This window comes from Crocuta crocuta, unplaced genomic scaffold, assembly GCF_008692635.1.
Source record: "Crocuta crocuta isolate KB4526 unplaced genomic scaffold, BGI_CrCroc_1.0 scaffold246, whole genome shotgun sequence".
NCBI lineage: Eukaryota > Metazoa > Chordata > Mammalia > Carnivora > Hyaenidae > Crocuta > Crocuta crocuta.
The window spans coordinates 3,126,050-3,143,259 of record NW_027531902.1 but is presented as its reverse complement, the minus strand read 5'-3'; the positions used below and the strand labels follow the sequence as shown (position 1 = coordinate 3,143,259).

Here is a 17,210-nt window from a genome sequence, read left to right as displayed (position 1 = left end):
CAGAAGTTTTTCACTTCTGGGTGAATTGATCAAGATTGTTTTTCAGTTCACTAATTCTTTGATTCCAATCTGTTTATCTTCCTAATGAGTATTTTGTAGGAAGATTTTCATCCATTTTGAGTTTGTTTTTGTGTACAGTGTAAGACAGTGGTCCAGGTTCATTCTTCTGCACGGTGCTGTCCAGCTCTGCCAACACCATTTGTTGAAGAGACTTTTTTCCACTGGATATTCTTTCCTGCTTTGTCAAAGATTAGTTGGCCATGTTTCTGGGTCCATTTCTGGGTTCTCTATTCTGTTCCATTGATCTGAGTGTCTCTTCTAATGCCAGGACCATACTGTCTTGATGATTACAGCTTTATAATATAGCTTGAAGTCCGAAATCATGATGCCTCCAGCTTTGGTTATCTTTTTCAACATTACTTTGGCTATTCAGGGTCTTTTCTGGTTCCATACAAATTTTAGAATTGTTTGTTCTAGCTCTGTAAAGAATGCTGGTGTTATTTTGATAGGGATTGCGTTGAATATGTAGATTGCTTTGGGTAGCATTAACATTTTAACAATATTTGTTCTTCTAATCCATGAGCACGGAATGTTTTTCCATTTCTTTGTGTCTTCTTCAATTTCTTTCATAAGTTTTCTATAGTTTTCAGTGTCATTTTCAAGATTTCTAATTGACTGATTTTTATATTCACATATTGTTGCTTTGATTCTATTTCTCTCTCATTCTTTCTTTTTAATGAATGAGAATCTCAATCATACTTATTTTATCTACCTATTCTATCTCTATTTTATTGAGAGAAAGCAAGAGAGAGAGAGGGGCAGAGGAGAAGAGAGAAAGAGAGAGAGAGTGAGAGAGACAGAGAAGGCTCCATGCTCAGCACAGAGCCCAATGTGGGGCTTGATCCCAACCACCCTAGGATCATGACCTGAGCTGAAATCAAGAGTCAGATGCTCAACCGACTGAGCTACCCTGGCGTTCCTCAATCATACTTATTTTAATATCTTTTTTGCACTGTTTCACTATTTGGATTCCATCCTGGGAAAATTCATCTTGGATTACTGATTTTGTTGGGCATCTCTTGAGCATTATGGTCTCTTCATCTGCAGGCTCACTCTGGTCTCTGAGAGTTGGAGAATCCCACACTTCAGCTCCCGCAAGGCTTATCCCTGCCTCTCCAGTGGTTTTATAGTTGCATCCATCAGGCCCCTGAGAGTCTCTAAACCAGGGCCAGGTGTTGTATCGGCAACAGAGTTCCTGTTCTGCTGTCATTGGCAATACTGCCAATCTCGTCACATTCATGGTCACCATGTTAACATTTGGCTTGGTTCCTTCCTGATCAGAGGCAGTATCTCTGTCCTCTGATCTCCTCAGTTTGGGAGCCTTACATAAACTGTAGTCCTGGGCAGCAGGCTTAACAGCTTCCTCTAACTTTTTTGGCTAGCAGGAAAGCCCAAGCCCAGCATCTGTGGGTTTGAGCAGTGGGCACTGCCCCAGTCTCCCACGAGTGGCACATTTCTAGGGCTCATCACCCATTAGAGGCCCCTACCACTGATGCCTGCCTCTGGGACTGAAGTATAGCAGACATAGGACTGAATGCTCTAGGATTCTGTTCCCTTTCTGATTTGCAGAGTTATCTTGTTTCTGGGCTTGTGAGCACCTTTTCATTATCTCTTTGTATCTTTATATATCATTGGTTTGTGTGTGAGCAGAGTGTCTTAAGCATGAATTACGTTTTATCATGATTAGAAGTCATCCATAAAGGGGTGCCTGGGTGGCTCAGTTGGTTAAGCACCTGACTTTGGCTCAGGTCACGATCTCGTAGTTTGTGAGTTCGAGCCCCGTGTTGGATTCTGTGCTGAAAGCTCGGAGCCTGGAGCCTGCTTTGGATTCTGTGTCTCCCTCTCTCTGTCTCCCCCTCCCTCACTTGCACTCTGTTTCTCTCTCTCTCAAAAATAAATAAGCATTTAAAAAAATTTAGACGTCATCCATGAGAATGTTAGGTTTTTAAAGCTTTTCTTTTTTCCATTAAGTGTTTGAGATCAATTTTCTTAAAGACTAGAGTTTGTTCATTTGTTCATCCATTCAAAAAGCATTTACTAGGTGCCAACTATGTACCAGGTACAATGTAATAGATGGTAATTTCCAAAGATAACTGTATCAATATATATCACATTGTATATGCTCTTTTCACACTGTGACAATGGCAATCTTCTACTGAGAGGTGGAGTGTGAGGGCAGACTTTCCTGCCTCAGTCAATAGAATGGGCCAGAAAAAATACTGTGTGACTTCCAAAGCTAAGTCATAAAAGCCAGCTCTTCTGCCGTGTCCCCCCCTGCCTCCCGCTGGACACTGTACCTTGGAACTCAGCTTCTCTATTGTGAGGAAGCCCAGGTCACAAGGAGAGACCTTGTGTAGGAGTTCTGGCCCACAGCCAGCATCAGCTAGCAAGCACGTGGGCTTCACATGATTCCAGCTCTCTGCCTTTGAGTCTTCCAGGCCCCAGACATCACAGAGAGAGACAAGCCATGCTGTGTCCTGTCTCAATTCCTGAGGCACAGAAACCGTGAAGGACAAGAAATAATTACAGCAGGTCTCCCTTATCTGCAGTTTCACTTTCCTTGGTTTTAATTACTCGTGGTCAGCCGCAGTCTGTAGGTGATCCTCCTTCTGTCTATCGTCGGAAGGTTAATAGCAGCCTAATGCTCTGTCACAGTGCCTGTGTCGCTCACCTCACCTCATCCTTTCATGCAGGCATTTTATCATCTCACACCATCTCAAGTAGGGGAGGGATGAGTACAGTAGAGAAAGATACTGAGAGAGAGGGACCACATTCACAAAACTTCTATGATAGTATATTGTTATGACTGCTCTATTTTATTAGTTATTGTTGTTAATCTCTTACTGTGCCTACTTTATAAATTAAATATTATCCTAGGTATAGGAAAAAACATAATGTATATCAGGTTCAGTACTCTCTGTGCTCCTGTGCAGGCATCCACTGGGCATCTTAGAACTTATCCCCCGTGGATAAATGGGGATTACTATATTGTTATAAGCCACTAAATCCGGGGGTAATTTATTATGCAACAGTAGATAACTATACAATTAGGGACAGCCATTAGGGATACAACAGTGAATAAGACAGATGTCCCTGGCCTCACAGGACTAGTAATTCAACGGACAAGACAGAAGTATTGAGTAAGTCATTTGAGCTGTGACGAGTGTTTGAAGAGTAGTGTTCTGCAAGTATCTAGCAGGAAAATCTGGGCCAGTTGGCCATGGAGGGTGATCTAATTTCTTACTATAAAATGGTTACTATTTCCCACAGTTCCTTTCTCCCAGCACGAGGCCTGGTCATGATGGGTGCTCAAAAGTATTCCGTAACCTATTGTGATTGGTTAAAATTAGCTTCCTTGTGGTGGTCTTTTTTTGTCTGTTTACTTCATGCTCTGAGAGATGAAATTAACAAAAAGACAGGTCAGGAAATCCTGGAAACATTCATTCAGCCTTTGAACCACATGAAAAATCACTATTATAGGTCTTTAATTACTTTCTCTCTCTGCATGTTGCATTGTATAGTATGTCCTTCCCTCTCAACATTGAGAGAGAGCTCTGGTCTAAAACCGTCTGATTTATACAAGGGAAAAGTATTGAAATTTTCTTCCTAAAATGCCTCAGAATGAATGGCATGATCTGAATGCATTGATAGATACTTTACTCAGATCTATACATTATGACCCTCAGATGGACTGTGAAAGCCCTCTCATAACAGAGTGGCCCCTGAGGTCCCTCTCATGGCACCATGGCGAACCTATTCACCCAGGCAGTCGTAAGCTCCTCACAAGAGAATGTAGCAAATGCTCCAGGGGTGGTGTATTAATTAGGGTTGTTAGAGCAGTTGTATTTGAATTTCAGATAAATAACAATTTTGTAGCATAACTGCATTTAGTGTACTATTTGCTGTTTGTTTGAAATTCAAATTTGACTAGGCATCCTGTATTTTTATTTGCTAAATCTGGCAACTCTAATACTAATTAGCCCATAGAATGTGGAATAATCAAAAAAGAAAAAACACCAATCGTGTGAAGGCAGGGAGGGGACTAAAATTAGCTGAGGTTTGAGACGTGCCAGATTATGGAGATGACTCAGGGAATCTTTTTTCCCCCTTAGGACTCACTAATTTCCTTTTCTCCACACCCCAGTTAGCTGAAAAATCTCTTCACTGGGCTCAAGAATCCACATACAATCAAACTGACGTGATCAGTCCTGCCTCACTGCTTTATCCATTTGTATGAAAGTCTCTGGTTTCTCAGGGAATGAGCAAAACCTTCCATCCTTACCTCAGTTTCATTGCAACAGAACACATCCGAGAGGGTGTAGAAGCGAGGATCCAGGTTAGCAATGGCGGGGGCTGGATTGAACACTGTTTTCACTGTAAAGGAACGGAAAGGGCGTTCAGTGGCCATCATTTTTAACATGGTGCATTGAAAGACATTCGGTAAGGGCAGTCCTCAAGTGCAACCACCTTCCCCATGAAATGAAAAATCAACTTAGTTTCAGGTGCAGAAGCCTGAAATCGCAGTCTCTATGATGGCCTAGTAGCACCTCTTTCTTATTTCCATTTGCTCTGTTTTTCACGGTGCAACATTTCAGCTTCAAGGGCAAGCATCGGTATTACGGTCAAGATGATTACAAAGTTGTGGTGCAGGGCGACAAGAACATTAAAGACAATTTTAAATGCTGTGGCCTGAAAGGACATGTATGAATGTGAACATTCAGGCTGATGAACATTTCTGTTCATAAATCCATTTTCCAGGAAAGAAATTAGGAAAGAAATAATGAAGTAAAAAATTTCCTGGTAAGAATAGTTAAGTAGGGAGTTCACGTACGTATGTAGGTTTTGAACACCTATGTACGTCTTTCAGATACATCACAATTACCCATGCAAACATACACTTTTTTCCCTAAGATTTTGTTTTTAAGTAATCTCTAGACCCAAGGTAGGGCTTGAACCCACAACCCCGAGAACAAGAGTTGCAGGCTCCACCGACTAAGCCAGCCAGGTGCCCCAAACATACACTTTCACAGAAGCTGACGTTCTTGGCTTCTGTGAGCAATCTGGGAACATAAAGGAAAGCCTGATTGAGGAAGGAGGAGAATTTCAATCCGAGGCTGAGAACTAGCTCAGACTAGGAACTGACAAGAGATGGATGGCTAGGGATAGCAGCGACAGGGAAAATGAGAACGTCACAGCCATTACAGTGTCCGAGGAAGTTTTGCACTTTTCAGAGGAGGAAAGTGAATCTCAGAGAGATGAGGTCACAGTCTAAGGTCGTATGCTGGGACATGGCTAAGCTGGGTGCCCATCTGGGGTCCTCCATCTTGAAGTCCAGTATTTGGTCATCTCTCTAGGCCAGGACTCTGCTTATAGCAACAAAAGCCTCATTCTAGTTTGTAATATTTTAAAACAGCCTCTGGTGTGGAACTTGGTTATTCATTTATTTATTATTTTTCACAAAGTCTTCAGAAATTGCAATCACAGGAAGCCTCCCCTTTGTCAAAAACACTTATCCACCGGAGTACCCAACTAGATTGGCTGGTCTTCTTTCCCTCTACCCAGGTCCACTGACTTATGTGTTTAGTAGCCCCAATCTACTATGGGCCCACAGAGTAAACTCCTTTAGCTGCAGTTCTCAGAGACCCTTCTGGAACAGTGACGCACAAACTTCCTCGCACATCCGCATCACTAGGAGAGCTCGTTAAAGTGCATGACTTCTGGGCTCCCTCTCAAACCCACTGATCAGAATCTCTTGGGGCAGGACCGGGAATGTGCACACTGATGAGTTCTCCAAGTGGCTCTTCCATGGCTGTGGTGGTCCCGATCCATTCCATGTCCTTATCAGCACGTGGCTAAGGAAACTGTCCCCTGCTTCTGCCTGGTAGAGCTAGCTAGTTTGCTTCCACACCTTCCTTGGTCTTAACATTTTGGTTTGGTCAATGGATCTCATCCAGTGGTCTACAGGCTAATGCTATTCCCTCATTTTCATTATTTTAGGATGCAGAATGTCCACACACAGAAATCCTGTGGTATATTTTTGGCTGCTTATATTTTTGCACAGGTTATTGTGCAGCTTAAATTAGAAAACGGGTGTAAAAGCCCTATGTAAACTGTAGAGTGTTGTACAAATGTAAGGGATTATTACTGTTATTATATTGTCCTTTACACACAGCTCAACACCCCCGCCTGTCCACCCATTTCTTCTGCCTTCTGTTGGAGTTTGTAGCTGGCAACAGTCTCTCTCATTGGTCTTATTGCTTCTGCAAGGTCAAGATGTCAATTATGCATAAAGGCCCTCAGTGCCCAGTGTTCCAACATACCCACTTACTTTTTACCGTTCCACAACAAATATATTGCTCCCTATTTTCCTTGAATGGTAAATTGAAAAAGCATCGCTCATGTATTATGATCGCCAAATCTGCACACAAAGGCATTTAAGCACAGGTTAGAGTGACGTGCCAGTCTGCAACAACAGCTTTGAGCCATTCTTCTAAAAGTTTGATTTCATCTCAAAAGACTGTGACCCAGCAATTCCTTTTCCAAACCGATCCTACAGAAAATACATGGGCAGGCAAAGATGAGGTACGGCGAGGTTCAGGATGTACGGTGATGTTGAGCTCTGTTTTTAACAGAAACAGAAAAAGACAAAAAGAAACCTAAGCTTCTATCAGAGAGGACTGGTTAGGGAAAAAACCCCCAAAAACTTCTAATGGAATATTCTCCTGCTGAATGAAGCAGATCTCTGTTCAAGATTCCTATAATTTGTAAGTGAAAAAAGGAAGCTTAGTAATAAAATCCACAGTATGACCCTCTCTCTCTCTTTTAAATCAAACAAAGCATAATTATATGCGTATTTACATTTATCCACTTGCACAGAAGAGAACAAAGTCTGAGAAGTTACTCACTAAACTAGTAAAGGGATTAGTTCCAAAGGGTGATGGGCACCAATCTGACCACAGATTAGCTGCTGTGCACCAGGCAAAGACATCATTCTTAAAACATGTATAATTTCTTACATCAAAAACCAAGCACACTGTGAATGACATAATGTCTGGGGGTGGCTTCCAAGGTTGCAGGGGGTGGGAAGGTGGGGAGTAGTGAGATGGGGTATAAATTCAACAGGACTGGCCATGTGTTGAGAATTACTGAAGCTTAACGATATAGTAAATATGGGTTTACTGTACTATTCTCTGTATGTCAAGATAGATTTGAAATTTTCCATAATAAAAAAACAAATTTTAAAGAAACAATTACATTGCATTTTAAGCAATAAAGAGAGTTGCTGGAATGAGAAATTCTCCAATTTAATTTGACCATAAATGTTGTATAAAAACCAAGCCAATCTTATTTCTTTGTATTTTGCTGAAGGAAAGCATTCTTACCAATGCCGGATGGTAACAGGCTGGATATGTAGGCTTAGAGTCTGACTAGTGACTAAATTTAGGGGAAAAATGAAAATACCATAAAGCAAAGGACTCTCTTTGGCTCGTGTTACATGAATAAGCATAAATATTTTACAAGGGTGAAAAAACTGTGAAGACTCAGTAGATGCAGTTAATCAAAGAAGAACACACTTTGTGATAGTTAAGGTGGGAAAACATGATGTCATCCTGGAACCACACAAAAGGAGAGGACACAAGGTGTGCCGTGGAGTAACTTGGACCTGGAGGGGTGACTGATAGCGCCCAAGTAGACGGGCTAAGCTCTCCATCATCTTAACAGCATGCCAGTGGCTGGCACAGCGATGTCAACGAGGAACGGGTGAGCCCTGTGAGGGCAGATGCATAAGTGCAAAGCCAAGAAAATGAGGCGGAAGTGCTTCATGCTGTCACCATGGAGGGCAGGAGCCAGACAGTTAAGAAGGCCCTACTAACGAGCGTGGGGGTGCCTGGGTGGCTTAGTCGGTTAAGCGTCTGACTTCGGCTCAGGTCATGATCTCGCGGTTCGTGAGTTTGAGCCCCGCGTTGGGCTCTGTGCTGACAGCTCGGAGCCTGGAGCCTGCTTCAAATTCTGTGTCTCCCTCTCTGCCTTCCCCCCGCTCGCACTGGTCTCTCTCTCTCTCTCAAAAATAAACATTAAAAAAAATTGGAAAAAAATAACTAGCTTGGAGAAGTAGGAAGTAAAGAAACTGGGGGAAGGTTGGGGTAACCAAAACACTGGCTTGGCGGTCTCCCTCTAGGGGCTGTTTACTGTGAGGTGACCAGCACAAACGCTCAAAAGTTGGGCTCTGTGCTCGACTCACAACGTGACTGTGAGTGTCAAGGTGGCCGGCCAAGAAGTTTGGTTTGCCAAGTGGAAAAGGACTAAAGTGGCATTAAAAGATTATTTTGTGTCCCACCTAGAATTTAATCTTGGCGATCTTACAATCTCAATTATTTATAATTGTTCCTGTAATGTTCCATTTGCTTTCAAATGGATGTGAAGACCAGACCCGGCACGCCTAATTTCACCCCGAGCAGCTGCCGCGCCAGCGCTCTGCTGTGGGCCTGCCTCGCAGCGTCCGGACCCACGGAGGAGGGGGCCTCGGAGGGCGCCGCTGGCTCACTTCTGGTGCTGCGGGTGCTGTCTGTCTAAGACCAATGCTCTCTTCTTGGTGAAGACAGAAAGAGATTTCTGAGACGATATGTTCAAAGATGGAGGGAGGTCTTTTTCCTCTGTATTTTAACGACTGTCCCTAATCCGGTTATACAATGTGTTTAATTCAGGGCTCATTACTTGTATGAAGCACAGATAAGGCGGCTGTGATAGACCCCCTGGGGAGGAGGAGGGGATTTTACCACCAAGGCAGATGGAATACTGCTGATGAGCACACAGGCCGTCTCCCAGGGCGATGGACAGGACACGCGGTGCTCACTGCGTGTCTAAGGCTGCCCGCTCTGCTCTGCCATGAGTAGTCCGCTCACACGTCCTGGGCATTAAACAACCGTGAGAGCTCCCGGCCCAGTTCTCTTGCTTCACAAAGGAACAAAGTCAGGCCCAGAGTAAAGAAGTGACTGACTTGCCTGCGGCCCTCCGTTTACTAAAGGATGGATTCTGAATTCAGAGCCAAACTTCATGACTCCCAAGCCAGTGCTCCTTTCATTGTATCGCTCTTCTCACGTGAGAAGGAAGACATTAAGTTCACACATACCCACACACACACCTGTCATGGTATAGAATCTAAGCTGCTTCCGGCTGGTAACTACCAAGTGAGGACCAGCTAAGTTCTGGACAGAGGAGTGCGTGTGCATGTGTGTTTTGTGGCAGCGTGTAAGGGATGCAGCGCAGAAAGCACTCTAGGATCCCCAAGACGGGAGCAGAAAAGACACTGAGAGCTTAGGCTACATGATGAACAATGTTATAGCTCGCGGACTTTACTTTTCTTCATGAAGGCTCACTGATTCCTTGCAATCAATGGGATGTGCAGTTTCTTTATTTGAGGTGTGCTCCCAGGACACAGAACTTGGGGCTTGGTGCCTGGAATCCGGGTTTCTACACTGACCTTGGTTGAGCTAAGTACTTAACCTCTCCAAGTTGGTCTTCTCGCCTCCAATTTGAGAGAACAACGCCTGCCATATCGTTGCCATAGGTTTTTCTGAGGCTCAGATGTACCTGAAAGTGCTTTATAAGCTATACGGTACATAATAAATGTGAGGCATCACTCCTTCCAAAATCACTGTATGGGAAAGACCACATGCAAGTAATACTTAGGCAGGCTGGCTCTTAGTGAGACTGTCGCGTCGGCTGGTGCTCTGTGGCCTGCCATCACCTGGCCCTGCCCGTTCCCGATGCCCCAGTCCTCCAGGTCCTCAGCCGGCAGAGAGGCCGGGCAGGTGATGGGGGACGCATCCAAATGACATCCTGCAGTCAGGCTGCCTGCCCCTCTGGAAAACTCTAGCCTCACCCGTGAATGGTTAGATCCTCCACTGTGGGGACCCATCTGTCCTCCACCAGCTGGGTACGTAACGGGGAACTGGAGCGGGACAGAGGAAACAGTGGCCTCTGAGAAGCAAGCGACGGTAGGAGAGGAAGGTGCTTGGGGATACGGACTTGACCTGCATAAGGAGACAGGAGCATGAATGAAGTGGCACGTTGTGTTCACATCACCCGATTCGGAAGTGTGCCATGCTGGCGACGCTTACCATAAGCACTAGACTCTCTCTGTGACACCCCTGAGAAAATGTAACCAAATGGGTTTTGGCTTAGAATTCCTTCTGACAGCTTCGAGTCCATTAAAAGTACATTAAATGTCAGTGAGAATTTGCCACGGCATGTTGTTTTGCCAAGAGAAAAATTTGTTAAATCAGGACATACATTTAAAAATTCCCCACAAAATCATTTCAAGTAACTTACTTTCCACTTACTGCTATTTAAAATGTTGTAGACTTTGGGGAGAAATCACTTATGCAAACACACACACATACACTTACTGTTCTTTTTCTTCTTTTCTTTTTAGTTTTGTATCTTGATGAGAAAGTTTTATGTGGAAAAGTCAATGTGGACCTCACTCTGAAATCACAGAACTATGGCTGCGATATCAAAAGGAAGCCACTGTCTCAGAGTGGCTGCTTTTTATTTTGATATATCTATTTTTGACCAAATGGTGCTGAGATCAGGATGTAATCCTAATTTTATTTTCCTTTTTAAAAAAAAATTTTTATGTTTTATTTATTTCTGAGAGAGAGAGAGAGAGAGACAGCATGAACAGGGGAGGGTCAGAGAGAGAGGGAGATACAGAATCTGAAACAGGCTCCAGGCTCTGAGCTAGCTGTCAGCATAGAGCCTGATGTGGGGCTCGAACCCATGAACCATGAGATCATGACCCGAGCTGAAGTCGGACGCTTAACTGACTGGGCCACCCAGGTGCCCCTCTAATTTTATTTTCAATTAAAACTTTTTTTTTAATATTTTATTTTTGAGAGAGAGAGAGTAAGCAGAGGAGGGGCAGAGAGAGGGGGAAACAGAGGATTTGAAGCAGGCTCTGTGCTGACAGCACGGAGCCCTATGTGGGGCTTGAACCCATGAATTGTGAGATCATGACACGAGCAGAAGTTGGATGCTTAACCAACTAAGCCACCCGGACGCCCTGGATATGACTCTGATTTTACTTTAGTATGTTTATTCATTTTTGAGAGAGAGAGAGAGAAAGAGAGAGAGAGAGAGTCAGTCAAAACATGAGTGGGGGAGGGGCAGAGAGAGAGGGAGACACAGAATCTGAAGCAGAGGCTCTGAGCTGTCAGCACAGAGCCAGATGAGAGGCTCGAACCATGAACCGTGAGATCATCACCTAAGCCGAAGTTGGACGCTTAACCGACGGAGCCACCCAGGCTCAGCACCCCAACCCTGATTTTACTTTAAAGAGAAAAGTGAAAAAGAGAAGACATTTGGGATTTACTGAGATTTATGACACCACGCTTGGCATCATGTTTTATTTTGTTTCATTATTAGAACAATTCTGTAGAGAAGTATTTCTAGATGCATGTAAAAAAATTTTTTTTTAAATGTTTTTATTTATTTGTGAGAGAGAGACAGTGTGAGCAGGGGAGGCTCAGAGAGAGAGGGAGACACGGAATCCGAAGACAGGCTCCAGGCTCTGAACTGTCAGCACAGAGCCCGATTCAGGGCATGAACCCATGAACTGTGAGATCATGACCTAAGCCGAAGTCAGATGCTTAACCAACTGAGCCACCCAGGCACTCTATTCTAGTTGCATTTAACAGACAAGGCTCAGAAAAATAATTCTGGAAAGACCACAAAACTAATAAGGAACAGAAATGGAATCTAAATAAGAAGATGNGGAGATGGGGGAAGTGAGCAGAAGGAAAGAATCAGTGTTAGCCATGTGTTGATAACTGCTGAAGTCGAGTGAAGGGTTTCAATAGGCAGTTCTGCCTGCCTTTGTATGTTTGAAAATTTCCAAAAGCTAAGGTCAAATGAAACCAAGGAACTGCTTTAAAAGACCTTGACAGGGGCACCTGGGTGCCTCAGTTGGTTAAGCGTTCGACTTTGGCTCAGGTCATGATCTCACAGTCTGTGGGTTCGAGCCCTGTGTCGGGCTCTGTGCTGACAGCTCAGAGCCTGGAGCCTGCTTCAGATTCTGTGTCTCCCTCTCTCTCTGCCCCTCTCCCGCTCACTCTGTCTCTCAAAATAAAAACATAAAAAAAATTAAAGAAAAAAAAGACTTTGCCAACCATAGAAAATATTACATACAAATAATCTTCTGTTGTTTATACAACAGGGATGAAGTTTTACAAACTCCATTGAGAAAGAACTAATCTTCAGTTCCTAGAGACATTTATCAAAATATACCTACCTGCGAGGACATCATACAGGATATGCAGCTTGACCGCGCTTCTAGGAAAAGCAAATCATTCCGCTGTGGGACCATGGGCTGCTTCTGATGTTCTAATCACTACTTGTATTATTTCTGCTGACTAGATTGAAGATTTATATTGCGGGATATCAGAAATGCTACTCAGGTTATTTTGTATCCAATTTATAGCTTTTCTAATAGTATTAACTACTAGAAGACCGTGAATCTTACAGGTGGGAGAAAGGATATTTTACTACAGGAAAGTATTGCATTGCTTAACTTGAAGGGTTACCTTTCATTAAAACAGGGATAAAAGCTTTTCTAGGAAGAAGAATAGACATGTAAAATCACCTCCACTGTTGTGGGCTATGGTCAGGGCTTCCAAAGAAGTTTCCGGAGTTATTTCTAGCTGGCAGATCATTACTTTCGCTCTGCTGATGGCCTTGGCTGCTTCCCTCAGGTCTTCAGTATTCAAAAGTAAATTTGCTCCGGCCACTATTATGATGATATTCTGGCCTATAAAGAATTTCTACATGTTTATATTAAAAACCAAGCAAGGCCAAGCAATGATATTCTGCGATGTTACAATCCCTTACAAAGTCATTATGCTAAATGTGTTAGAAGTATTAATTTTAACATTTCTAGGCAATTCAGGTGAAATTCTATATTCCTACTCTTTTTTTTTAACACTATCCCTGCTCTGTAAAATATTATTCTGATAATTTTGAGAACATCTAAAAAATATTTCCCTATCAATATTCTTATATACAAAGATTACTAGCTGGGAAGTGCTATGTAACATACTTCAAAATGGCTGGTACAACATATGTGGTAAAGATTCTGAATCCCAGATGACAGATGTCATAATGATGTGTATAAATAGGAATAAACTTGCCTCACACTAAAAACTAAGGCTCTGTAGTATGCAGTCAGTTTGTGTATGTGACCTAGGGTACCTCTGAAAGGTGATTCTGAAGGTCAAAACATAGTTTATTAACAGCTAACCGATGGAAAGCTGTACTAGGTAAGGCAGAGAGAGGGATATCTGGCCTATACAGTACCAGGTCAAACAGAAGCGGGAGTAGAGAATCTTATATACTCATCACTTGGACCCATAGTCTACAATCCCACCTAAATAGGGAAGGACTGGGGGTACATTTTATGTTAGCTGAACTCTCCAGAGCTGTGCTGTCCAATATAAGAGTCATGAGTGCAAGCCACAGGTGGCTGTTGAGCACTTGAAATGTGTCTTGTCTAAATTCACATGTGCTTCGCTTGTACAATGCATAGCTGATTTTAAAGACTGAGTACAAAGACAAGAAGGTAAAATACTGATTTTTAACAACATTTTGATTCCATGTTGGAAAGATAATATTTTAGATATGTTGGGTTAAGTGAGTATATTAAGATTCATCTTATCTGTTTCTTTTTATTTTGTAAACAAAATTTTTTAATGTTTATTTGTGAGAGAGAGTAGGGGAGGGGCAGAGAGAGAAAGAGACACAGATCCGAAGCAGGCTTCAGGCTCTGAGCTGTCAGCACAGAGCCCAATGCAGGGCTCGAACTTACAAAACTGTTGAGACCATGACCTGAACTGAAACCAAGAGTTGGACGCTTAACCGACTGAGCCACCCAGGCGCCCCTCTTGTTATTTTTTAAAATGTGTCTCACGGAAAATTTAAAATTATGTATGTGGCTTGCATCATATTTCTTTCGAACAGCAGTGATCTACAGGGGTGAGTCGTAGCAGTCATATCTTTGTGCTCCAGGCTGCTCATGCTGATCTTGTATAGACATGACCTAAAATTACCTCTGAACACAGAACACATGCTAGCCTATCATCTTACCACAGATGTGTCTGTTGGCCGCAAGGAAGACTTAAAAAAGTGGGAATGGTTCAGCATAAACCCAATCTTGGTGCGGGAAAAATTCAAAGTACCCACACACACTGAGAGACAACATATCTCTTTCCCTTTCTCCTTCAGTGACCTCCTCTTCTCTGCTGGCGTCAACTGCTGCTTCTGCATTGCTGACTCCCAAATCTATGCTTCTGGCCTGGCCTTGGCTGATGAGCAGCAAGACTTAGATTACAGCTGTCTGACGGACACCGCCATTTGGCTGGATCGTTCCAGCCTCCAGTTTAACTTGTCAAAACTCAACTCCTTACTTTTCCTTGCTATTTACTCCTTCACTTACGGGAGCTAACACTCTGGGTATTTGTGTTAGCTGCTCTGAGACAATCTATATTCTCAACGGTATTACCGTATCCTAGATCGAAATCAGACAAGTTCTATCATAACAGGCACTCAATACATAATATTAAACTGTGTCTTTGTATGGAAAAGGTAGGAACTTGTTCCATCCATGAGGTAGAAGTGGAACTCAAGGATATTCCTAGAACACAAAACAGAGGTTTAAGATGGAATGAATTGCTATTGGCAGCAATAATTACTTACGTAACGAACACAGGTTATTGTTAGAATGACAAATTTTATCTTCTTTAAGTGGAATACATTTTTTCATTGTTATTGCAACTTGGGGATCACTGGAGTAGAGCCAAATATACTGTATCTTCTGTGAGAAACGACTGTGTGAAACTATTACAAATCTAAGACCTATTATGACAGAGGTGGCTCAATCGGTTAAGTGTCTGACTCTTGATCTTGGCTCAGGTCATGGTCTCACGGTTCATGAGATCGAGCCCCACGTAGGGCCCTGCACTAACAGCTGGGAGCCTGCTTGGATTCTCTTTCTTCCTCTCTCTACCCACCCCCTCTCCCAATCTCTCTCTCTCTCTTTCAAAATAAATACACTTTAAAAAAAAGACATATTAGGACAAATCCTAATTTCACACAGTGCACACTGACTGCCCACAATGCACTGGGTTCTATTCTTGGTGCCCATGGAATGCTGGGTCCTTCTGAATATTAATTCTGAACTAAAGAATCTTATGTGGGTTTTTTTAATACTTAAAATAGTGGGCAGAAATTATGAAAACTTTACTTGAGGGTAAAGGGAAGTTACTGTTTTTAAAGACAAATGTTTCAACTATCTCAAGGCCCTGTGACAGACAGACAGAGTTGTATATATAGACTTTTGAAATTTGATTGCCGTTTGAAGAGCAGACAAAACTGAATGCTAATGATAAGTTAGAAGTAATTAGTTGCTGCCATTTGCTCAGTAAATATTCTATAAATATGATTCATCAACTTCCTAGTGCACCTATCTATTTACATTTATTTACCTAGTATAACTGAAATGATGGATGATACTTAACTGCTTTTAGAGGCAAATATCAATTCTGAGTTCATGTGAAGGGTAATGGGACATTACAGGATATAAATATTATTTTGAGGCAACTGTAACACTTTATAAGTATTGGACGGACAATTTTACGTTTAAATGATCAAGCTGGGAAGTAAAAATAAAGGGAAACATTCATATTTTAAACGAGAAAGACCACACTTTAAGCCTCAGACTGGTGGGCATAGTAAGAAATCCATAGGATTAGAGAAAAAACGGATGCTTCTGCTCTAGTTCCGGACATGAACTTCTTCCTGAAATGACACTCTAACATGCGAAACACGTACCTTCATTATTGACAATTATAGAAGCAGTTCCTGTAGCAGCATCTTGAGTCTGATATGCAAATTCTAAAAGAAAAAAGAAATTACAATCATGTATATACAGCCTGGCATGGAGAATCTATTTTAGCAATTTCAGTGCACCACTAATTGTTGGAAAAACTTTTTAACCTTTAACCATCTGGAATGATAAAAGAAGTAAGTAATTAGCGCTAATTTATACCCATCACCTATACAAGGAGGAAGACCTTTGTTCTGCATTAGTAACAACCCAGCAGACCACCCCCACTTCCAAGTCACCCAAGTTACTCATAGCGTACACACATGCATTTTTCTAGACCACCATCTTTTTTTTCTTCAGTGAGAGAAATGACAGGCTTCAGATGAGAGATTAAAGGTCAGACCTATGCAATGAACTTGTTTGCGTTTCTTCATAAGCTTCGTAGCTCATTAAGCATCATGGTCTGGAGTGTAAGTGGAAATGTTGATCAGGCAGCCTTTGGCAGCAGCAAAAAGCCTTGAAATGGAGCCAGAGACCCGCATTCTACTCCTGGCTCTAGCTCTAACTAGCTGTGTGCTCTTGGACAAACTGAGACCGCTCTGGCCTTTGGCTTCTCTTTTGTGCAATGATGGTATCAGCTTCAGTGGTTTCTAAGATCATTTCCAGGCATGACATTCAATGACTTTTCTTAAAATATCTTTTGTGAACATTAGCACCTGTTTTCTCTTGTCATCTGCTTTAGAAACATTTCTATGAGATGAAGGTTTGTAATCTCCTATCATCTTATTCCTATCTGGAGGAATGTCTACAAAAGAATTAACCAAATGACATTTAAGCAAGATGAGACAGAGCTGCGCATAAAACTTCTCTGGCCACCAGAGGAGCATCTAATAATTCTATTCTATATTCAACTTTTCTTGTAACCAGATCCCAGAGGAAAGTCATAAAAACTAACTTTAAAAAAGATGAAGTTTTACCTGTAGAAATATCATTCTGTTTTAAGTTTTCTATATAATCATTGCCAAAAGAATCTTTGCCAACCTGTACCAAAGAAATGATGAATGTTAGATCTTTTACATTTAGTAAAATGCTGCAATGTAGTTTTTAGAATACTTAGCATTTTAAAAGGGCATATCTGCACAGTACTTTATAAACATTAGCTAATTAATCTTCTTAATGTAAGATGCTGGACTTGATTTCAGCCCAAAGAATTGTTATATATTAATGTTCCACTTGGATCCAACCTAAAACGTGAAGCATTAAATGACTGTCC

The 17,210-nt window shown here is 42.2% G+C and overlaps 1 protein-coding gene across 3 annotated transcripts in view; it reads right to left on the bottom strand.

The window, feature by feature from the left end:
* Positions 1-17,210, bottom strand: part of RBKS (ribokinase) — an 86,782-nt gene that overhangs the window by 40,885 nt on the left and 28,687 nt on the right. For 2 of the 3 annotated variants that reach the window (XM_077774129.1, XM_077774130.1), the window contains 4 exons: positions 16,915-16,978; positions 15,943-16,005; positions 12,704-12,868; positions 4,343-4,434 (listed from right to left, as the gene is read on the bottom strand). In XM_077774129.1, coding sequence (XP_077630255.1) covers positions 4,343-4,434; positions 12,704-12,868; positions 15,943-16,005; positions 16,915-16,978 — 384 coding nt within the window. The remainder of the gene's footprint in view (positions 1-4,342; positions 4,435-12,703; positions 12,869-15,942; positions 16,006-16,914; positions 16,979-17,210) is intronic. The other variant, XM_077774131.1, reaches the window with a different exon arrangement.